This window comes from Eretmochelys imbricata, chromosome 15 (genome assembly GCF_965152235.1).
Source record: "Eretmochelys imbricata isolate rEreImb1 chromosome 15, rEreImb1.hap1, whole genome shotgun sequence".
Classification (NCBI taxonomy): Eukaryota; Metazoa; Chordata; order Testudines; family Cheloniidae; genus Eretmochelys; species Eretmochelys imbricata.
In genome coordinates this window covers 30,675,560-30,698,994 of record NC_135586.1, presented here as the reverse complement: position 1 = coordinate 30,698,994, position 23,435 = coordinate 30,675,560, and the positions used below count along the sequence as shown (strand labels likewise).

The 23,435-nt window shown below is 49.2% G+C and overlaps 2 protein-coding genes across 4 annotated transcripts in view; both read right to left on the bottom strand.

Moving 5' to 3' along the window:
• Positions 1–6,432: 6,432 nt before the first annotated feature.
• CRYBB3 (crystallin beta B3) lies at positions 6,433–13,088 on the bottom strand. Its single transcript, XM_077835443.1, has 5 exons — positions 13,014–13,088; positions 10,459–10,577; positions 9,811–9,943; positions 8,874–9,016; positions 6,433–6,714 (listed from the first exon to the last, which is right to left on the bottom strand). Exons 1-5 carry the CDS (start codon positions 13,086–13,088, stop codon positions 6,549–6,551), a joined length of 636 nt encoding a protein of 211 aa, XP_077691569.1. The 3' UTR covers positions 6,433–6,548.
• A 2,772-nt stretch (positions 13,089–15,860) lies between these two features.
• The window catches only part of KIAA1671 (KIAA1671 ortholog), a 119,116-nt gene continuing 111,541 nt past the window's right edge, over positions 15,861–23,435 (bottom strand). For all 3 annotated transcript variants that reach the window (XM_077835439.1, XM_077835440.1, XM_077835442.1), the window contains one exon: positions 15,861–23,189. The gene's annotated coding sequence lies outside the window, so the exon portion shown is untranslated. The remainder of the gene's footprint in view (positions 23,190–23,435) is intronic.

Sequence of the window (23,435 nt, the reverse complement as noted above, 5' to 3'; positions counted from 1 at the left end):
ACACTGGGGGTTTCTAAGCACGGTTTCCCTTGAATCCAGGTGGAGCAGGCCCAGCGGTGGGGGAGGGCCTCCTTCACCCATCTGAACTGTATCTCTGTGATGGGAAGAATTCCCTGGTGCTGGAATTTGTGCTAAAGCTCTGGGCTTGCATAGAATACAATGATTCATCCGAAGTGGGGAGAGAGACCTTACAAACCAGCTGCAAAGTGATCGTGGTGGGAGCAAAATCTACAAACTGCAGCTCCCTGGGTGCTATGGAAAGGCTGGAGGCAGGTGCCTTTTATAGTATTGGTTCTGTATATACATAATTAGTGCTTGCCCAACAAAAGCGAGTGTGCTAACACACGCCACCTTAGAGTCACAAGGGCAGTGCAGCAGGACCCTGGTGCGGGGGTGGGAGTGGACTGGCTTCGCCCTGTAGGACTCTCCAGCCTTCGTACCCCATCAGTCAGAGTCCTGTATTCTTCAGACATGAGTCTCTGGCTCCATGGCAGAGTAAGGAAGGTGACAACCTGTGCACTGACTTGCTTTGGTTTGGGGCCAAAGCCCAGTCCAGGCCCATCTTGCGCCATCAAGCATTACAAAGTCTCCATTGGTTTCAGTTGGGAGTTCAGCTCAGAGCCCCTTCAGCTGCTGGCCAGTCCTTACGCAGGCAAACTCCCAGTGAAATCAAGGGGAATTGACTTGCAGTTGGCCTGAGGAAAGCTTGCATGAGACCCTCCGAATTTTGTCCCAAACAATATTAACAACAATGCAGGAGGGGTGAACCACATGGGCTTTGCCTAAACATTTAAGGGCTTGGCTGAAGCAGTTCAAGTTTGTGAAGCTTTCTCCACCACCCACCTCAGCAATTTAAACCCCAGGGAGATCCCAACCCGCAGGGTAGCCGGGACTGTGTGTCCAGGAAAGACAAATCCCAGCTTCCCTGGTTGGCACCAACGGAGCTGCCGACGGTGTGTGACACACAGCATCGTTGAGCAGGATGGAGTGGCAGCACGTCCTTCTCTGCCCTGCCCCGGACAGTCTCCCCTGAAAGGAGCTCGTGCCCGGTAATGGTCAAACACAAGGAATTTTCAAAGCCACCACATCTGAGTAGGCTCGAAGTTATGTGAAACAAGTGATACCTGCTAAAATTTAATTCAATAAGGGTCAGGCTCCTGACCAGTCATGAAATCATTGTTGCTGTATGGGACCAAAACATTGGTATCCTCTCTTATTCACCCTCCTGGACATACACCCCCGCACAGTGCTGGGCATCTCTTTATTGTATTAATGCTATGGATAGTAGGTTAGTCTTCAGACATGCGGCTTTGGATTGCAGTGGAAACCAAACCAAAACCAAAAGAAGGACAATAAATAGAAAATTCTTACCAGTTACACCAGTACCCGCTTGAGCCAGTGAAGGGGCTGCAGCCGAGCAGCAGAATTTATACTGCGCCTCAGCAGAATGGTGCCAAAACTATTTACAAAACAGTTAAAGCATGCTACAAAGGGAGAATGCTGGATAAAAGCTCAACGAAAACCAAGGTCAGCTGATCCCCAGCAGCCATTGTCTCGCTAAACCCCTAGCTGCAGAATTATTTCATTAGCTTTCACATTCGGAGCAGCCTGCTTTGTTGGGCGGGTTGGCCAGGAGATTTAGAGTTTGCACGCATCAGCCGAACGCAGGCCAGGCCCTAGACCCTCGCTTTCAAAGAATGCGACCGCCAGCCCTGCTTCAGGATTTTTGGAGCCAGAGACTTTATCCCTGTAACAAACTGACATCCCCGCCCCATGGTTAGAAGTACAAAAATTGCTGAAGTCGGCTGGCTGCGTGCACAGTAAATAACTGGGCCTTTCAAACAAACAGTAAATGTCTACTGTTGCCAAAGTCATTACTTTCGGCAGAAAGAGAAAGCTGTGGATGTAATGCTTTAAACATAGCGCCGAGAGCGCAAAGTGGGGCAGAGATGGCTGTGGTGTGCTGTGTGTTAGGACAAGGAGGAGACGGACGTGTAAAAGTAGTACTTTCCAGTGCTTTCTGTGCCAGGATGCAAAACAAAGCAACAGACCAGATTCTAATCTCAAGTGACACAGGTGTAAATCTGGAGTAGCGCCATTGGGTCACACTGGCGCTACTCCAGATTACTACTTAAGGAAGATTAGAATCAGGTCTGCAGAACACAGGTGGCTTTCCCTTCTGCCTCAGAGGTGGCTGCATTTCAGCAGCGCTAGAGACATACAGTTGGTAAAACCCAATGTTGGATTCTTCAGGATTGAAGGCCTTATAGCAAAGTATATTCTAACAGCTGCTCCTTGGAATGCCACTGGACAGCATGCCCCGCCAGAGGGGCAGTGGATGCAAAATTAGAGATGATTTCTCTTAAAAACCCAAACACTTCTTTTAACTAACCGGCCTAGCAAGCATCGTAACTATGCCTCATGCTGGGTAACGTGATCTTTTTCTCTGTCAACTCCTTTTTGAGCCTCTCACTACAGCCTAGCAACTCCCAAAGCTCAGCACCTCTGCGTGGAGCCAAGGTGATGGGTCAGTGGAAATAAACCTGAAACACATCCATGCGAGCGCCTCTGAACAAAGCCAGAGGCCAGCAATTGCATGGACATGTCATCCTGGAAGGGCTGGCAGGAAAGCCGCCTTTCCGATGTTGACCTTTGTTTGGATACAAGTCACTAGTGAGCAAACAAAGAAGTGTCCGTGCTGGGACCAGAAACTTCTCAGGAATTCCATCAAGAAACCAACAACCTAAATCCCCTCTCTGCCACCAATGTGACTGAGTTGAAGTTGATGGCGTTATGCCAGCTAAGACTGTTATGAGCAAGAAGAGAGTCCGGTCCCTGCCCATGTGCTATAGCCACGCAGTGAGAAAAATTCCTATCGTAGGAGCTCAGTGCCGCCCTTTGTGCCACGTGAGAAGTGGGCGGGAAGGCTCTCGGAGGGTTTGCACAGCAGCCAATATTCTCAGGGGGATTGCCACGAAACTCAGGTGGGGGGTGATGGTGGAGGGAACCAGAGTGGTGTGGTTTAAATATCTGGTACCTTATGAACTGCCTGGGCTAGCAAGACGCTCCCCGGCATAGGCAGGTCGTTTCTGACCATCTTTTTAATGGCTACTGCCACTGACAGGCAAATATGTGGGGAAGAAGCTGGGCTTAATTTGTAAAGAAAGGTGCCAGGGATCAAGCAATTCTTTTGCTTTTGTAACTGGTGTAGCAAGCCCAGAGGCGCCAGGGCCCTGAACTGCCAGGCCCAGGGGCACTGGGGCTCAGCCCTGGTGCAAATTAAGCACAAGGAGGAAGGAAATGCAGGATAAAGGCACTGATATTGTAGCAGAGTTGTGCGCTGCAGCACGTTTTGTACACAGTCTCATTCTCTCCTCTTTTTGCCGCGTGGTCTCCCTTCATCTCCACAAGAGCGCAAGACGGTAATTTGCTTTCCTGTTTCTCTCAGGTGCAGGAGATCAATCTGCCCATTTAGTATAGTAGGTCCTCATGCCAACTCAGGGCTAAGAACTTGGGAACAAGCTAAGCAGTGAAGGCAGGTGACCAGTGGAATTGTTACCGGCTCTGTATGAAACCCCTTCCTCCTTTGGGTCTCTGACATGAATGCAGCTTCCCCCAGCCCCCGAGCAAGTAACATTGCTGTAGCCTGGGTCTGGTCAACGCAATCTGGGGCCCCCAGAGAGAATCTGCTTTGCACAGGACCCATGGGTCTCCTGGCAGGCAGAGGAGACGTGCCCTCCTGCTAGAGAGGGGCCGCTGTTGTTAAACCAAGCCTGGGTGAATTAGTGACGGTACCGCATGGCGTCCCGCGTGGCGCTTGCCGTTTCCATGCTAGGGTAGTCGTGGATGCGATGCTGCAAGGTGCCACGTTGCACTCAGTGGGCATCGAGGTTGCTCAGCACCTCTCGGGCTTTCCCCACCCTCTTGTCAGGCAGGAACCGTGGGGTGAAGAACCCTGCCAGGTGAGGCTGTTGCCTGGCAACCTCTAGTGCCGGTGAAATTGCCCATTTCGGAGGAACCAGAACAGGCCTCGATACGTTACCATTTCGGGTGGCTCTGCCTTGGGCAGACTCGGGTGAAAGGCTCCTCCTCCCACTACCAGTGCACTGAGCTGCCCAGCTGCTAGAAAAGAGATGAATCTCGGGCCTGCGCCAAAGTACCCACTCCGCCATCCCCTCTCTCCTTCTGAGGGACTCTGCCGCCAGCCAGCTGGACACATGTCTTGCCAAAGGATGCTCCCTGCTCTGATGGGTGGGGGCACGACCCTGCTGCGAATTCCTTCTGCGGGCTCTCCCTACAGGTGTTGGCAGCCTGTGTGTGACGGGTTCCCCCCAGGGTGAAGCAGGCCAGCCAAGCCCTCCCTCAGGCTTCAGACTGCACTTTCCAGCACACAGGAACACACCCAGCTGCAGAAACACACAGACTCTGAAATCAGCTCTGCATGGAAAGCCTCAGCTAAGAAATTGCCCAGCACTCAAGAGCACACCCCCCTCTGGGTGTAAATCCAAAATTGTATCGTCTTGCACTGCGCAGAGAACGATACTGTGTAAGCTCATGACGTTCGCCCCCTCCCTCAATGTGGAGGAAGATATGCACAGATCCCCCCCTCCCCCTCTAGTTATGAATTCCACAAACTGGTTTTAGAGGAAAAAAACAAGTTTTTGTTTCTTAGATGTTTACAGCATTCATCTTGGTCGAGGATTCAGTGAAGAGCAAACTCTGATTATATCACTCCCCTGCCTTAAATAGGTTTTACATATGGCGGGAATCCTTTGTCTTCCAGTGTGGTTCCCAGCACTGGTCAGTGGGAAAGTACTAGCATTATTCATAGAGTCCAGTATCAGGTGACTTGCTCACGTGATCTTGCAGCCATAACGCAAGGGCCGTTTGCAGCGCCCCCAAGGAGGCTTTCCAGGAAGGTGGGAGATTAGCATCGTCAAAGACCTGTTGTTTTCCCTAATGGCCCTTCCAACCAGCAATCTAGACTGATTGCACTCGGTCTAGTGGGCCTTCCCCAAGTGTAAACGCATTTGTAGTAGTTACAAGGACAATATTTCTAACTTCAGATACAAAAAGGATACATGCATACACATAGGATAATCGTAGTCAGTAGATGAATCTTTCCAAGGACACCTCACATGACCCATCTTGCGTAAAATACATCTTAGTTATGCCATAATCATATTATAACACTAGCTCTGGGAAGAATATGGGGTGTAATGCCACACGGTGCTCAGAGTAACATCTCGACACTGGTCAACTGACCCACTTAGAGTTCCCCATGCAATCCACGCAAGCCAAGCGGCTTGAGAGAGGCAGTCCGATCCTAAAACAGCCTGGGATCATTTGTAATGCAAGTAGCTGTGACCGAAATGTGGGGAAATTGCAGTTCTTGCACCGCCCCCTTCTCCGCAGCCAGGTACCTCGGCTGACCGTCAGTAACCGAGCTCTGCAAACCGCCCGCGTTCCCATCTCCCCCGCTGCAGCTGCCGCCTCCCCAGCGTGGTCGCTCTGTGAGCTGCCACAGCGACGGCACCCTGATTTATAGTCACTCAGATAATTCAGCATCGCTCTGTACTCAGGGGCTGTGCAGACGCAGCTGGCCTTCCCCGAGGGCGAGACCGAAAGGCAAACGCCAGCGTGTCTGCTATGACCTTTGCAACCCTTTCAGCTGCGCTTTGCAGAGACCCCGCTCTCGGATATCACATGCAAAGCAGTGTGCCAGGAGCTGCGAGGAGGTGCCCACGATGCATCCCCCGGAGCAGGAGCTCGGGTCGCCATCTCGTTCTGCAGGCAGGCAGCGTGAGCTCTGCGAAGCGGCGGCGGAAGGGGTGTTATTTTTGGAACACTGCAGCCTTTATGTAACGACGTGCACGATTGTTCTTTTCTCCCTTTTGTTCCATAGCTTCTTGCTGGGCACAATCTGCTGCTGGAGAGTCTAGCCGCCCAGACAGCTGCTCTGCCCCCCCTCCGGGCATCACGGAGGCCTCAGCTGAGTTGGCATCAGGGCCAACGCTGGTCGGGGTTCACGCTGTGGCGCGATGGGGAACACGCCCCAGGGATGTGTCTGGTACCTCCCACACGCCCTAGCACCAGGAGGACATGTCGGGCCGGCTGCACATGGCAGCCCACGTAGGCCAAGCTCGCCACCGAGGTGAGAGCTCCGTTAGCCTGTGCTGTGGGGCCCGCCCGCGTGGGGAGAAGGCAGCGCTCAGCAGTTCTCAGCCTTTCCCATCCTGGGCTTCCCTCACATCTAGCCAGGCCCCCAGCCCGCTCGGGCAGGGTGGTCATGCCCCCCCCAGGCTGGGAACCCCTGTGCGATGCCAGGAGGCAAGGAGGGCAGCTCTCAGAGCCGCAGGGTTGGCGCCTGCCCCCAGGACACAGCCCTGGCCCAGCGGCCGACTTGCGAACACAGCAGCGGGACAAGCCAGGCCACAGCAGCCTCCAGCTCTGAGCTTTATTGAGAAGGTTTGGCGCAAACACGGCGGGTTATAAATCACGGCGTCCTCCTCTTCCTCGGCCGTGGTTGCAAGGCGCCGGCGTCCCCTTCAGCTGGCCTCAAAGCAGCCCTGTTGGTGCCACTGCTGGTCCCGGACGCGGCGCACAGCCTGGATCTGGGGCTGGCTGGCGTCCCACTCGTTCCAGTGCTGGTACTCGCCCCGCTCGAAGACGTACTGGCGGCCTCGATAGCCGGGGTATTCGTAGCCCACCCACCTGCGGGAGAGGGAGACAACCCTCAGCACGGCAGACGGGAGCTCCAGGCAAGCTCCCCAGCGGGGGCCGGCGGGCACAGCGGGGGCAGCCCTGGCTCCCAGCCACAGCGTCACGTACGCGCCCGGTGCCTCCCCCGGGGCTGTGCTGGCCCCGGCCACGGAGCAGGTGCTGGCTCCAGCCCCCAGCGTGGGCCCCAGGACGCCAAGGGCCTAGCTGGCTACATGAACACAGTTTCTGGGCAGCGTGGGACCTGCCTGGCCCGGCTGAGCCAGGCTAACGGGGGCTGGAACAGGCTCAGCGGTGGCGACGGGGGAAGCAGTCGCAGGGATAGATGATGTCGCCTCCCTCCCGCACTGCCGCTGGACCCTGGGTGCCCGTCGGGCCAGCCCTCTATTTCACCCCACGTCGCAAAGTGCGGGGGGGGTGGGGGGGAACAGCTCAGCACCATTCCCCGGCCTTGCCCCCCGAGACACCGTACTGCACACCCAGGTCCTGGCAGCACATGCCTTGCCTCCGCACCGGCTGCTTTCCTGCGGAGCTCGGGCCTTTCCCTGGCTGCCCGAGCCACCCGGAGCCAGCCTGGCACCCCAGGGGACAACAAAGCTGCATGGACCTGGTGCTCAACACCAAGAGTTGTCGTCCCGGGGAACCTGTCCGTGGCTCATGCCAGGGGATAATTAAAGGCATAAGCAACATTCCCAGATGGGCTGGAGCCATTTCCCATTCCAGCGGTGACGACAGGGAGAGAGATCAGGCCCAGGGGGAGGCTGCCCCCGAACTCATGCAGGGACCTGCAATACAAGTCCAGGTCCTTCTCTCCCCCGCCTCGGGCGGGGAAGCTGCTCTTTGCATCCACAGAAAGGCCATGTCGACCTGCTGCTGCCCCAGCAGAGCTGGAGGCCAAAGGCCATTCCCCCATCAGCCCGGCTCTGCTCAGGCCTCCTGCTGTCCTGTGCACCCCTGCTTGGGGGGGAGGGTGTCACGATGCAGCTGCTAAATAAGGCCACAGCAAGCACAGAATGGCAGATGCCCAAAGCTCCAGGAGGGAATGGTGGCATGCCCAGCAAGGAAGGGGCAGGAGGTCTGGGGGAGGTCAGGTGTGTGTGTTATGCCCCAGGAACCAGCAGGGAGCAGAGAATGGGCAGCAGCCCCCAGCCCCTACCTACCCACATGGACCAGAACCATAGGGACTTCCCTTTCCCAGGGCAGGCATCAGCAGGTCAGGAAGTGACACCCCCCACCCCCCAACAGCCCAGGGACACCAGTGGAATGTACCCCCCCAAAGTGAGGAGTTCTCACTCGCCCTGACTTCGGTCAGGCAGGGCCAGGAGGCTGGGGATGGGGAAGGACTGAGATGCTGCAGCCGAAGTCTGAGAACAGACCAGCACTGAACCATGATCCTAGCCTCCAGGGCAAACCCAGCCAGGAAAGTCCCCTGCCCGAGGCACGCGGCCCTGCTTTCCTTCTTCCATCGGTTTGTTCGGGCTCTTAGCCCCGTAGCTGGGGCACCCACAGCCGACTCAGAAACAAAGACAAAGCTGTGTGATCCCTCGCCCAGGGCCGGGAAAAGAGCTCTAGGCACCTGGGATCTGTATCTCTGTGCCCACCGTAGAGCTCCCCCAGGCAGTTACTGCCGTGCAAAGCCTGGGTGTAGCCCATGCCCCCAAGGAGGTGCTCTGTCCAGCCTCCGGGTCATCACTGACCGGCCAGCTCCAGGCCCTGAAGGCTGCCAGACCTGGGCAAAGGGGGCACATTCTGGTCCTGTCTCTCTTTGGTGCAGGTGGTTTGATTGATGGCTTGCTAGGGGTTAGGGAAGAGTTTTCACCCCTGCTCACTGAGTTGGATACAGTTTGTATCATGCACCACAAGCCCCTCAGACAGGGGTGGCAGGTCTTTATTTAGCTATTGATTGAAACCTGCGCTAATCTATGTAACCACGTGTCCCCGGCCCCGGCCCTGAACCCGCACCCTGCGCTCCACCCACCCGCTGCATCATGTCTGTAATTGGCACGTCACTTCTCTGGGGCAGTGTGTGTCTCCTAGTGTGTGTACATCCAGCGCCCAGCTCAGCGGGAGAGTAACAGCGGTGCTTTGGCTGCTAGCGTCTCACACCGGCTGCCCTGGAGCTGGGGGCTGGCCCAGGGGGTCTCTGCCCTTACGTTCCCTTCAGTGCTTTGACGCTGGCCACCCGGTCCTGGAACCCGTGAGCCCAGAGGCTTGGCACGTCGTCATCTACAATCTCCATCTTCCTCCCGCTGTAACCGGCGTTTTCAAACAGGTGGATTTTGTGCTCGTTGCTGTCCTGCAGTGGAGACATCCAGCAAGCTGCTCTCCCACTGCCCTGCCTGCTGGGGAGAAGCTGGCCAAGCCACCCCCGCTTGCCCACTTTGTGGAGAGATCACCGGGGGCTGAATGCCCAAGTGGCCCTGCATGCCCCGGCTGTCGAGGGCGGGAAGAGCCTCCACACCCAGCCAGCGCCGACTGGACGGAGCAGGAGGCATGGGTGGCCTGGCAGATGCCAGGGCTTGTTTCTGGGCTGAGAATCGCACACGCCGCAGCGCGTGGGAGCGTCACGGTGCGATCCAGACCAGCCTGGTGCTACCTCAAGAGATCCCAGGCTCCGCTGGCCGACAGGAGCTGGGAACAAAGCTGCCGAAGGCCAAAGAAACGCAGAGGAGCAAAGGGCCCCCACCCTTCCAGCTGATGTACGCATCTGTGCGAGACACGGGTGAGAGGCAGGCCCCAGCCCCCTGAGCTTGCTCATGGCGGAGCTATGTCGGGGAATGGAGTCAGGAAATGGGGGCTCCTTTCCCAGGCTCCGTGGTGGGGGCCGAGAAGGGAGGGGGTTTAAGTTGACACGAAATAGCCCTGGGGAGCACATCCCCTCGAGGGCAGGGCTCACAGGAGAAGCATCTCACTGAGCAACGTGGGGCCCCAGGCTCAGGACAACCCCTGGGGGCTGTTAACTCCCATCCTGAGCCTCTGCTGTGCACCCTCGCTGCCCACTCCCAGCAAGGGGGTCCCACGCCTCTGGCTCGCCTCAAAGGGGTTCTCTGGGGCTGTCCCCCCTCCCAGCTCCGCGCCGGCCCCACTCACAATCAGCAGGGGGCGGAGGGACATCAGGCTGTCGCTGCTGTGGCTGTTGGACCAGGAGTCCCAGCGCGGGTAGGCTCCCTTCTCCAGCACGAACTGCTCCCCACAGAAGGCCTGGCGTTCGAACCCGAGCCACCTGCAGGGAGAGGCCGGTCAGCGCTGGGGCGGTACGCAGACACAGGGCGTGGGGACTCCCACTTCGGGGCTCCCCCCCGCCTCCCCTCCCGGCTGCTGGCCAGGACGGGGCCGGGTTTTTCAGGGGGTGTGTAGCACATCCCCCACACTGGGGCGGGGGGTTCCCCTGGCAGCAGCTGCTGCGGGCAGCCTCAGAGCGGGATGGAATTTAACAAGCCGAGCACCCCACAACTGCACGGGATCCCTGCCTCCTAGGGTCAGCCCCTCGCACAGGTCTGGGGGAGGGTCTTCGCAGCCCAGCCGAGCCTCCTGCTGCCTGGGGCTGCATGGTCCCTTCACTCCCAGCACCTGGCTTGTGTTTCCCAGACTCGTCTCAAGGGTGCAGAACAAGGGCCCTGTTAGCAAGAATCTCATCCTCCTCCTTTGCTGTGGGGGGCCTTGCCCTCTCCCCTCCTGCATTTGAAGGGCACTGCCCCCCACCTCTGTGGGGCTCATCCGTCTGCTCTCTGTACTTACGGGCCTGATTCCACCTGGATCGATCCCACTTTCTCCAGAGCTTCCTCTGTCACATTCGGAGTTTCCTCTGTCAATTCACGCTTCTTGCCCTGGAAATTCTCCAGCTCGAAGATGGTGATCTGAAAGGAGAGGGGACGCTCTCGCACCTCCACGGCCACGGCCTGGCCAGAGCCGGGAAGGGGAGCTGGACACCGGCCATGCTGGCAGAGACAAGCTCCGATGTGCAGGTGGAGTCAGAGCGTGGGCACTTCAGGCCGTTGCTCAGCAAGTCTGCTCCTCCTGCTCTGTCGCCCATGGGGGAACCCTCGGCATTTCCCTTCCAGAAAGCCAGGCCTGGCACTGGTGATAACTCAGCTGGACACACACACACTTCAAACACAAACAGCAGCAAAGCAGGCTGAGTGACTAAATCGCCTATTTCTGCCTTTGCTTGCTAGCCAGTCTCCTTACAACTGAACCTGGCGTTCCTAGTTCTGCAGCAAACCGTTCAGTATCCCAGCGGCCTATCCAGCCACTCCCGTTCGCCCAGTAGGTTTGAGCCATAGGAGTCGCACTCCATGGTAGCTGGGCAGCTCTACGACCGGTCTGAATTCCTTCCACCCTCATCAACAACTTGTTCCAATTCACCAACTGCATATGCAGGGTGGGATGTGCTTTGCACTTCACCTCCCCTGATGGCGAGTGCCGTCATCACGGATTTCTGACTTGCAGGTTCTGGCGAGATGGATGGCTCTGGTTTTAGCTTGATAGCCAAGCACTGACCACAGAGCATCTGTTGAATACAACAAGGCGTGATATCTCATCTGTACTTGGCTGAAAAACTGACCACAAAGTGAATGCCTGTCTTCAGGATCATCAATTCAAGTGCAAGACCCAAGATCCACTCCGCTCACTCTAACAATTCACCTGGGACTCTGCTCTGGTCTGTGGTTTCCTGCCCCAGGGGTGGGTTCATCATAAATAGTTTCCTACTCATCACTCTCTCTTGATCCATGAGCTTATTACCTGAGTCATTAACCCTGACTAGCTTGGAATGGGTTTAATTTTCACCTGGAGCCTGCAGGGCTGAGCAGCAGCCAAACCTCAAACCGAACAAAACTCAACAGGGTTGGGATTTGTTAACAAATTCAGATGGAGCCTTCGGGAACCCTGAATTTCAGAGTCGTAGGGCGAGTTAGAGGGTTCTGCAATGGAACCATTCACGAACACGTGGGTCCGTACACTTTCTACATGGCAAACTGGCAGTTGCCAGGGAGTTTCACTTTGGGCATCACTCAATCCTTGGTGCGAAAGATCGGACAGACCTTTGGGAAAGGAGTCACTGCAGGATAAGGGCCCACGGCCTGAGAACCCAACACAGCTCACCCCAAATGTGCTGGCTCATTCCTTTCCAGGAGCCATCCCCAGGAGCCTCTTTCCAGCCCAAGCTGCCAGCAATTAGCAGAAATCTAGGCCCAGGGGCAGTGTGAGCCCAGGGAAAGCCATTCAGCCTTCCAAGCCTTCCAGAAATGAGTCAGTCTCCCGAACTCTGTTGCAGTGAAGGTGGGCTCAAGGGCCCAAACAGTCTCGTGGGTCCATTCCTCTCTCCCAGCTTCCCTGGCCGAGAACAGCAGCAGAGCATTGTGCTGGTCCCCCGTGTCCTCCAGCTGAGGGGCGCGCGCTTGCCACTGCAGGACGGAGGGAAAGTGCGGACTGCTAGTAAGCGGGCGATTCCCTGTGGCAAGTGGGGTCTTTGTCTCAGAGGATGGGTAACGACTGCTTCTGACATTACGCTGGGGGCTATCACTCTAACGCTGCGAGCACATCACAACGTGCCGCTTTCTCCTGCACTCCCTGTGGAGACCCTGTATGTTTCCCCCGGTGCAACACCCCCACACCGACTGACCCATTGCGCTCGCACCCAGCGGAGCCCACGGTGACCGGACACTGCCCGATTCCTCCGCACGGTGCAAGATGGAGAAAGGAAATGCAGCACCACACAGGAGCTGAAGGGCTGAGCTGATGTTCCTTATTCACAGCCCTCTGACGCCACACAGCAGAAACCCTGACCTGCGAGGTAGCATTTGCATTTATCATCAGGGACTTTACCACCACTCCAGTTCAACAGAAATACGCTTCGGACAAATATAGCAAAACTCGGCGGGGCTACAGAACCTGCGTTCTTTGCCAGCCAGATAATAAAAGCTAAGCAGCTGCAACAGTAAACAGATTACCGGGAGAGGCTTGGGCATTGACAGACCCTGCGGAAAGCATCTCCCCTTTCCAGCAGCGTGTCTGGCAGAGGTACTAGTAGTAACGCATCAGAACAAAGCCTCACTCTGACGCTCGGAGGCTGGAAAGATCAGCTCTGGCACACAAGGAACAGATTTATCACCGCACTGGGTCATGCTAAAACACTGCCGTGCTGTTAAGGCTCCAGGCTGCTCGCTTTTTACCCACACAAGCTACAACGTTTCACGTTAGTAAGCGCGAGTCCACTCAGGCGCCAGGTATGTTTCAAGGGTGAGCTGGAGCAACACACAGTGTTAGTCTGTTACGGGCCATCGCTTTTGTACCTTGTAATTGCCACCTATTTCGCCAAGGCTCTCCCCAGCAGCCGTTGGCTCGGGGGGACTCTGCGGTTCAGTCATTGCGCCTGAAAATCCGAAATGGAAAAGCGTTAACACTGTCACCCGAACAAAAGTTTTAAAACTATTTTATGAAAAGTTACAGCAGCTGCTTCTCCTTCTGGCTTTCCTTGGGAGAACAAGCATGAGGTTGGGTAAAGAAGTTTGACTGGAGCATATCTGTGCACTGTATTCGTAAACCCGCTGATCCCTTCTGAACATCCCATCTGGCCTCCTGCATAACACGGGCCACAGACCCTCAACCCATGATCCCTGCATGGCGCCCAATAACCTGTGACTGCATTAGAAAGAGCCTCGACAAAGACTGAAAATGATGGAGGCTGTCACCACAAACCCCTGGGAAGCTATTCTGGTGGGTAATTCAACTCACTGTTACAAATCCGCCTCTTATTTCCCGTTAGAATTTGTCTAGTTTCAGCCTGCAGCCGTTGTCTCAGGTTAATGCTTCTCTCTCTTCTTGTGCAAAAAGCAATCCCAACTGTAATCCCAACACAGCACAATCCCACCTGAGGGGTAAGACTGCCGGGCCCCTTGTAGGCACGCAGATGTTTCAGTGATGAGCGCCAGGACGAGAACTAGGACAGACACATCCATTGTCTTTTCTGAGCATCTTAAGTCAGAGCTCCCTGATTGGAATGTGCCAAAGCTGACGAACTTTTCCTCCCACCTACCTCCCCCAACTGCCCGCTTTTTAAAGTAGTTTGAATTTAACAGGGCTTGGAGGAGCCAGTGGGCAGGGAGAATAAACACACTGAGTTCAGCTACTGTCCTGGTTAATTAAAACCCCCTGGTATCATTTCTCCCAGATTTTAACAAAATATCCTGTACAATAAAAGACCTTTTCTAAAACTCCTGTGCTAACTGCTAAAAACCCTTCAAATTCAAGCAGGGATGCTGCCACTACCTCTTCTAGTGTGTTTCTGCTGTGACGGAGCGGGATCAGGGAGAGCCCTATTTATGAGTTGTTTCTGAACAGGGCAGCACATTTTGATGCTGATGCAGCAGGTAGGTCTACTGAATTCCAGCCATTAGATTTCACTGCAAGAGCGAGGGCTTGCAGTGGACTATGGAAACATTATTCAAATTTCTTCCGGCTTTCCCTTAAAAATATCCCACTCATTTTGCAAAAGATTAATATTGAACTTCGCATCAGCATGTTCCCATTGCTCCTTGCCAGATTCTCCGGAAAACTCCTCCTCTGGAGTTTATTGATGTGTTTACTCTAAAACCAAGGACAGAGCAAGGCAAAGCTCATGCAAAATAGTTACAGTATGTTTCAGGCTACAGAGCAAGGCAAGGCCTGGGGTCTCCAGCCTATGCTGGCTCTGTTGTAGCTCTGGTGATGTGCAGGCTCTTTATCCCAAAGTATTGGAGGGTATTTTGAGGTAGTGTTGCCCAGTGGATAGGGCACAAGACTGGGACTCAGGAGACCTTGTTTCTGTTCCCAGCTCTGACATTGATCTGCTGGGTGGCCTTGGGTCAGTCACTTTCCTTCTCTATGCCTGTTCTTTCCTGCCCTGTCCGTCTTGTCTAATAGATAGTAAGCTCTTCAGGGCAGAGGCTCTCTCTATCTATGGGCCTGTACAATGCCCCCCCCCCCACTCTCATTAGGGGGCTCAAGGCACTACCAGCAGGCATGGAAGTGATCTGGAGCCTATGTGCAGAGCACAGCTATTGCATTACACGAAATGCTGCTACAGACCTAGACCAGCCGCTTTTTGGTGCCTGGAGCCCGATGGCTCCACGTGACCAGTATGCTCCATCTCAGCGGCTGCGGTTCACATTCCTATTCACAGGCTAATACTGCATATCACTCTGGTTGGCCCGGGCCCAGTTAGATTGGAGAGCAAAGCCGGCATGGCTGTAAGGACACAGGCCTTCAGGGTGCCAAAGAGACCCATTTCCCCAAGTACCCAACGTTAATAGGCTGTTCCTTACACCCTTCCCGACCATCCATCTCTTTGGGGGTCTGTGGAGCTGCCAGGACTTTTGACAGGTGCTGGTGGGGCACGCATGGTTATTGGCCTTAGAGCTGGGCAAACTATTCACAGCAAAACAACTTATGAGACAAACGTAATGAAACAAATCACTAAAGTCACTCCATTCTTTGCCCTGATCTTGCGCGGTGGGCTTTTGCTTTAATTTTTGTTTGTTATTTGAAGAGTTGGCGTCAAAGCTGGGCACTCCCTTGTCACGCCAGCCTGCGTGGGAAGTAGGGTGTCAGGTAGGAGAGGGGAACAGAAAAGCATGGGAATAAGACACCTACGGCAGCATTTCTCCCAAGTGTTTCCATTGTGTTAATGGGAAGCATCGTGGTAACGACAATATCGCTAATGTACCTCAGAACTGGTAAACTTTCTGTCCGAGACCAAGATCTCATGGCAAGAAGCATGGTCGAGGCAGGGAGACTGGGATAGTGGTCATGAAGCAAGCTGGCTAAACACAGGATATGAAGAATTTGTATGGCAATATACTCCACATGATGGTTAATAAGAACTGATAAATCTTAGAATTTTATATGCCTGCACGACACTGTAATATCTAAATGGGGCAGGGGAAGTTCCCATTTCAAAGGTACTTCTGCCCCTTTCTATTTTCAGTATCACTTCATATCAGGCAACAGGCAATCACACGCAAGGGTAAAACTGGGTTGTGAGAGAGATTACACAATGACCAGATTTAAATGGGAGAATAGCTATGCTGGGAATTGTGGTATGCTGGGATAATTAAAATGTCTTAGCAAAGCAAAAGCATCCATTAAATACAACTGGCATCCAAGCTTTGTACTCTAATTTATTGTCATTGTTTGAATGCAACACATTTTGTACATGCAAAGATCCACCATAGACAGCAGTTTACTGTAGTTCACTTTTATTGCAGTTCCTTTTCACATTTTCATCTGCTTTTCTATTGATATGAAAACTCTTAGTTGTAAAATATAAAATTACTTCTGTACAGAACAAATCCTCAGGGGAGGGACTGGAACGGTATTCATTTGTATCTTTTACCAAACAAGATACTGTAATTTTCTCTTTTTTACTTTAAAAATAAAGGTATTTTCCCATATGTTCATTTTCTTGGTAACATCTTCACTTACATTTATTTTTGCAATGACTAAAGTGCCCCAAAATCCTGCTTCGTTTGCCAAGTTCATGGAAGATGCACATAGATAAGGCAGTTGCAAAACATCACAGAGGGTAGGGATAATATATTGTACTGAGTTTTCTTTCCTAATAGAACTCCATTTCCTCTTGCTGTCAGCTTCTTTAATCCCTTTGAGAAATGCTCACAGCACTATTAGAAAACAACATCTTTTGTAAATATCTGGCAACGCTAAACTTGGAATCATAGTCATACAAGTATATACACAATAGACAGAATATCTGTATTACTTAGGAAACTATGTAGTACAAAATATTTTCTATAGCACAACATTTATTCCTTGTGTGATCCATATTTACATGTTCTATAAGGCTATGCAGAATGATATAAAAGTTTTTATCTATACAATAGCTTCTTTAACAGGCTTGATACAGTCAGCATGTTCAATATGGTAAGAAGAAAATCCATAAGCCACACGACCCTCCCCTTCTCTCCAAATCCCTTCAATAGGATGAAAAAATCACGTCAACACATATTTTGGTAAAAATATTTTCAACTGAGGGATGGCATGGGATGGGACAGACTAAACAGTGGTTTGAAGTGCCTCAGGGAAAGCACATTGATATGAGAAAGGATTTCCAATCACACCCTGGAACCGACGTATTTCGCATACGGCTCATCACACATTCTCCCTGCCCTGTATCATTGTAATCAAGAGCCTGCATTGACCAAATATCCTTAGACTCTGGTATCCTGGATGACAGAGGACTCGAAATATTGTGCTCATTGGTTCATATTCAAACCTGCTGTAAAAGGCAGCACTCCACAGATGTTAATGTGGTTGTAGCCAACCAGTGAAGCCTGGTCTTCACTCGGGGGGGGAAAAGGTGTGTTCTTGGCTCCAGTGAAAATTCTAGGTAACTAAAAGTAGAATCCTAGTGAAGAAAAGGCAGTTTACTGCTAGCAAGTCGATTCAACAAACAAACTGCCTTGCCTTTACTAGGACTGTACCTCAAGTTAGCTAACTTGAGTTCAGAACACACTTTTTTCCTAGTGAAGACCAGACCTTACACCAAATCTGGATTTGGCCCTTCGTCCATGGGTTGGGTTAATTAGCAATGCAATGTTAGCATCTTGCAAGCTTAGCTGCAGAGGTGGGCTGTGAGCTCTAAGAAGAGAGGACATATTTTGCAAAAAAATAGGGGCCCAGAGTTAACATACAGAAACAGCGGAGACCCTTTCTAATCTAATGTTTAAAGGCCAAACGCTGCCTTTGGATATTGGTGTAGATCTCATCGAACCCAGTGAGAGCATCACACATGTGCCACAGGACAGAATTTGCCTTACCCAACCAGGGACTTAGATGATCCTCATCACTGTAGTATCTGAGTCCCTCTGACACGGGTTTAAGGAGCTGAGCTCCTAACACTTTGTATGAGGTGAGTACGTGTGAACAATATGGTCTCGTCAGTTAAACAGATGCTGTAATGGCAAACCAGCATGGATTGGTTCGTATGAAGGGCAAATAGGAGAGAAAGGAGTTTTCAAGATAGTGCAGAGTTCCACATTCATAGATGGTTCCCGAGTGGCCATGTTAGCATATAAATACACCCTGCCCCACAAGGACACGTTGGCTTGCTTTATACTGTTTATTTTATTACTTAAATTCAAGAACATTAGAAAAGAACATTTACCTCCAGACTGAAATTGTTTCATGTTTTAAATATGAACCTGTGCAAAAGAATTTAAAGATTGTCAGCATTGTCAACTACATTCTTTTCCTCCTGAGATAGCAGGTGCTCTCTCTTACGGTTTAACCTGCCTGAACTGTCCAATTGCAGAAGTCTGGATCAACTCTTCGGTTACAGATTAGCCTGACTGAAGAGGTTTTAAACTTCACTGACACGGAAAGGTATTTGTATGGTAATGAGAGACACCGGGCCCAACTAGATTGACAGAGGTTTAACATTCTATGGAACTGACCCATTTGGTCTAGTCCAAGAAAACCAAATTTCAGTAAATTAGCAGTAATCCTTTACCACTCACAGAACAGCCCTATTGAACATATTTGCATCTCCCAAATAATTACATTTCAGTGATTTCCATGATATTTTACAAAACAGACCATGCCTAATTCATGCCAATTATTCTACACAGGACACCTTCATCGAACTCCTTCTCTTATCCAGTATAGAACACATTGCTTGTTTATTTCTAGAACACATTTCTATCATCACAGAATTGTAACATTTTGGACATTTGGTGCAATGGGAGTTTGGACTGATCAACTCTTTTGGTTCCAAAGTTTCAAATAAAATGTGTGACACAGACCCTCCAAAAGCCAATTACACTCAGTTTACACTACATACTTTTGATGGTATTGGGCATAGCCGTGTGCAGAGTCAGGATGCAAAGTGTAAAGAAGGCAGCTAATGTCACTGGGTGCCTAGATTTTTAAAGGATTCCGAACTATTTATATTAAACTTACCCTAGAATTGTTCGGATCTCTATTGTGATATTTTGGTACAGCAGGGCTCTCCATGTAGCAACTTTACATTAAACCACATCCACGGTTTACTACCTTACACATTGCAGGCATATTAAGTACATGTACAAACATGTAAAATTAATTACAAACTAATTGATAATGCTGCTCTGGATAGTATGGTTGAGCAAAAGTTTGCAAACAGATGTGGACAAACTGGAGAAAGTCCAGAGGAGAGCAATAAAAATGATGAAAGGTTTAGGAAACATGACCTATGAGGAAAGACTGAAAGAATTAGATTTGTTTAGTCTGGAGAACAGAAGACTGAGAGGGGACATGATAACAGTTTTCAAGTACATAAAAGGTTGTTACAAGGAAGGAGAAAAATTATTCTCGTTAACCTCTGAGGCTAGGACAAAAAGCTATGGGCTTAAATAGCAGCAAGGGAGGTTTAGGTTGGACATTAGGAAAAACTTCCTAACTGTCAGGGTAGTTAAGCACTGAAACAAATTGCCTAGGGAGGTTGTGAAATCTCCCTCACTGGAAGTTTTTTAAGAGTAGGTTAGACAATCATCTGTCAGAGATGGTCTAGATAATACTTAGGCCTGTCTTGAGGACAAGGGACTGGACTAGATGACCTCTCAAGGTCCCTACAATTCTCTGATTCTATGATTTGTGAATTAGTAGCGGGCAGTTTCTGATATACAATGCTTCTGGTAGTTTGCCAGCAATAACTAGGTGATCAAAACAAAATACCAGAGGGTGGGAAGCTAAATCTCTGTGCAAGCAAGAAGCAAGTTTTTTAATCCTACACAACCACGTTAAAAATGTTAAAATGGAAAGCAGAAATTTAGCATCTTTGTGTACAGCAGGTAATACAAAACCAGTAAAAACACTGACTTAGCATATACTAACCTCAAGATACACAGCCATAAACAAGGTGAATTTGCAAAAACAAATAAAGGAGAAGAAAAGGCCAATTGGCGATTCCAGTGAATATGAAATGTACATGCTTGTACTGATCCTAAAACATAAGTGGATTAAAATTCTAGGGGCGGACTCTCCTAATTTCAGTGAAAAAAGGGGCACTAACGACGTATTTCTAAGTTCCATACACCAGACTGATTTACATTTACTTTTTGAAACTATTGCTCTACTAATACAGCTGTGGGATGAAGTACACAGAGAAAACCGTGATGGTCTTAAATAAAAAGAACAAAATACTTCTGCAAAAGCACCCTGTATTCAATGGTGAATGCCAAACACCAGCTATCTCCATCTATCACACTTACAAAGAGAGTTCAGGTAAAAGTGAGTTAAGAGTTAAAACTTACTCTTAAAATAGCTTCCAATAGTTATTAATACAAAAAAATATATATCATACATGAAGAACATGCTGCAGGTAGGAGCTCATTCCTGGCTCATATTAACAGCAAGTTATAATCTGTGATTGTTAAAGTAAAATAGTAAAAAGTTTCATAAGCATTATTTGCAATTAAAATGGACTTAATCTAAAGAAAGGAGTTTTACAGCATGTTATCCTATGTGTAATAAATATTTATGATTTCAATAATTACATGATGGGAACCTGGAGTCACAAGAGAAAATAGATATTTAATTCACATACAATATGAAGAAATAAAAGATCAGAAAAAAAAACACTATCCCATTCAACCTTATCCTAAAGATTTTTTTCTGTCAGACATATATAAGATTAAACATTTCTCACTAGCAGTAAAATTACAGTAAATTTCAGTGCATTGTCCATAGAGAAATGGAAACACATACTCATTCAAAGGGCTTTGCCAGTATGCAAAACCAATCCCCTCAGTATATCAGAATGCACAGCAAAAACACTGCAGCTGACAATCTAAAGAGTTTGTGGCTTTCATTTTGTTGCATCAGGAAGTGTTAGACAAAATGCTCCGTCATTAAAGACGGGTTTCAGAGTAGCAGCCGTGTTAGTCTGTATTCACAAAAAGAAAAGGAGTACTTTTCCACAAGTATTCCTTTTCTTTTTGTCATTAAAGAGACACTATCAAGTTGCTCAATCCTAAAATTAAACCTCCCTCAGCATTTTTATGCTCACAAATAAATTTATTTGGGTTTTGAATACCGTAAAAAAAAAAGAAAGCCACTCACGCTTAGCAAGAGAAATTAAAAGTGACCAACATTCTTCTGTCACACCTAAAAACCCTGCAGCTAATACTGTTCAAATTGTACACACCAACACCATCAAGAACATCTGGTACACAACTGACAAAACAAGTTGGCTGATGCATTACAAGCACAGAAAAATACAAAGCTTGCCTAAAAGTTATGTTTCCAAAATAAAAACAGGTCCCACGCCACATAAACAATGGGCAGAAAATATATACAACTAGTTTTAAAAAGCAGTCAACAGTGTCTCTAATAGTTTGGACAACTGCGCTCCTCTGAAAGCTTCTCCCCCTTCCCCTTATGGGCGTGGGGAGGGGAAAGGGGAGGTTATCCACATGAAAGAGGGCAGAAGCGTGACTCCGTTTGGCAGTAATATTTGAGAATTCACTGAGCTGTGGCAGAAGAAACTGTAAAACAGTGTATCTGGCATTGTCACCTCTCTTACATGGAGCAGGGCAAAGAACTGAACAAAGACATTTTTATTTTGAAGTGAAAAAATATTCATTTGTATTTCTATAAAATAAGGGGTGCTACTGTTAGAATTCTGATAGTAAAAGGGAGAAGAGCATACTGGTCATATCTCTTGACATACTGCAGTTATTTACTGAAATACAGGCTGGGAGTGAACTCACCTCATTTGTGATTTCTTTAGGACAAAAGTTGGCACATGGTTTATGGCAGCTAAAAACTTGACGGATGGCAGACAAAGGTTACCCTTTGGCTAGCAGGTGCACTGTTGTGGTAGTAACACATAAGACAAGCCTTCTGAAACACTGAGCAGGAAAAGGGAAAATGCGTGCAAGTGCGGGTGCCCGGTTTTTAACATTTAATTTATATAATAACCTTTCAGCAGGAGACAAGAACTGCAGTGCAGTAGACAGCGAACACTGTGTTTTGCTTCCAGAATGCAACTGTGTGCAGCTTCATCATATCTGACTGTTCAGGCCCGAACAGTTTGCCACAGAAGGTTATGAGAATAGCAGAATAGAAAGAGCTCGTCTGCTTTGATTCAATTCTCCTTTCCATTACACTTGCTCTCCTTATCGGAGTCCTGGCGGGGCCTACCTTACGGAATGAGCTTTCCCATTAGCGTATATTTTTAAAGATTTTCTGGAAAGAGCACTTGGGGAAAAGTAAGTAACTAATATATATTTTAAATACAGTATCCATTTATAATTTACTTATAAATGAACTTTTTGGTTAAAAAAAATCTTGCCAATTTCAGAATCTGGATCCAAAGACATCAAAATTCTTCTGATGTGACTGACACATCTGTGTTGTGATGTTAGTATTATCTACATTGCTAACATACCAGCATTTGGTCTTACCAAAGTAAAATGTATAGATCATTTCAATGAACAGTTGAGAAGTGAGAGATTGCATTTAGGTGATCCTACAAAATCAGCATAAAAATAAACACTTAAAACTGATATTTACAAAGGTAACTAATAAAAATATCCAGTGGGACAATCTGAGGTGCTTCTAGAATGACATTCAGCAATTACCTGGAACCCTCATATTGACAAGACTATACATCCTTCCTCGTCTCTTTTTGAGTAATAAAAACAATATTTACATCTATTTTTAAAGAGAATTGGTTGACATTATTGCTTTATCATCCTAAGAATATGACATTCTAATGATGCAGTTATACTACATGCTGACAGACCAGACAATCTCAGTTAAAGAATGAAAAATTAACTTTATGCTCAATCTAAAAATCAACTTGATCTGCCTGATCAGCAGATCATGTGCAAGCATCAGCCAATGAAAAATATCTTTAAAAAAATATCAGTCAAGTTTCATTTTTTAATATGGCAGTAAACAGGATTTGTTCTTTCACTCTCTCTTCCACAAACTTCATTCTGAATAGGAACCACTATTAGTTCACAAGAAAGATGAATATAATTTAAAATTTTGTTATTTTCATAAACAAATACAAACCCCAGCCTTTACACTTGACATGCCTACTAGCATTCACATGCTTGAGTTACTGAACATAGCTTACTTCTGCAGAGATGTCATCTTTGTTTGAAGGCAAGGGGACTTCTTCTGATACGCCGTATTTCCTAGAACAAATGTTACCCTCTGGCAAAACCTTCTGAAGTACTAACTATACTGCACCATCTCTTACTTCAGGTAGTTCTAAAGTGACTATATCCTTCCCTATCTGAGAAGATACAGCTTTGTATTTGTCTATGAATATTAAGCAGCTTTCTCCACAAAGCAGGAAGGCACCATGCACATAGCAGTCGAGGCAGGAAGCAAACAGCAGCAGCATGATGTGTGAATGTTAGGTTCAGATGAGTTAAGGCTTCTGTTATACTTCTCGGTCTTTTCCTAGTCATAATCGGTGTCTGAAAAGAAAATAAAACACAGAAGCTGTTTGAATAGCTGCTGTATGACATTGTTCATAAATGTAACCAACCCCATCACCCTCGGGACTCTCAAGTCTCTGTGACACGTGTACACCATCGATGATGCTCTTTGCATGTTGCTGGTGCAGCAGCAGCAGTTGCAAGCTATTTTGTGTTATTAAATTGCATATGAACTATTAAGAGCATCACTGAAACCAAGTGCTCCAATGCTTTAAATAGCTATCT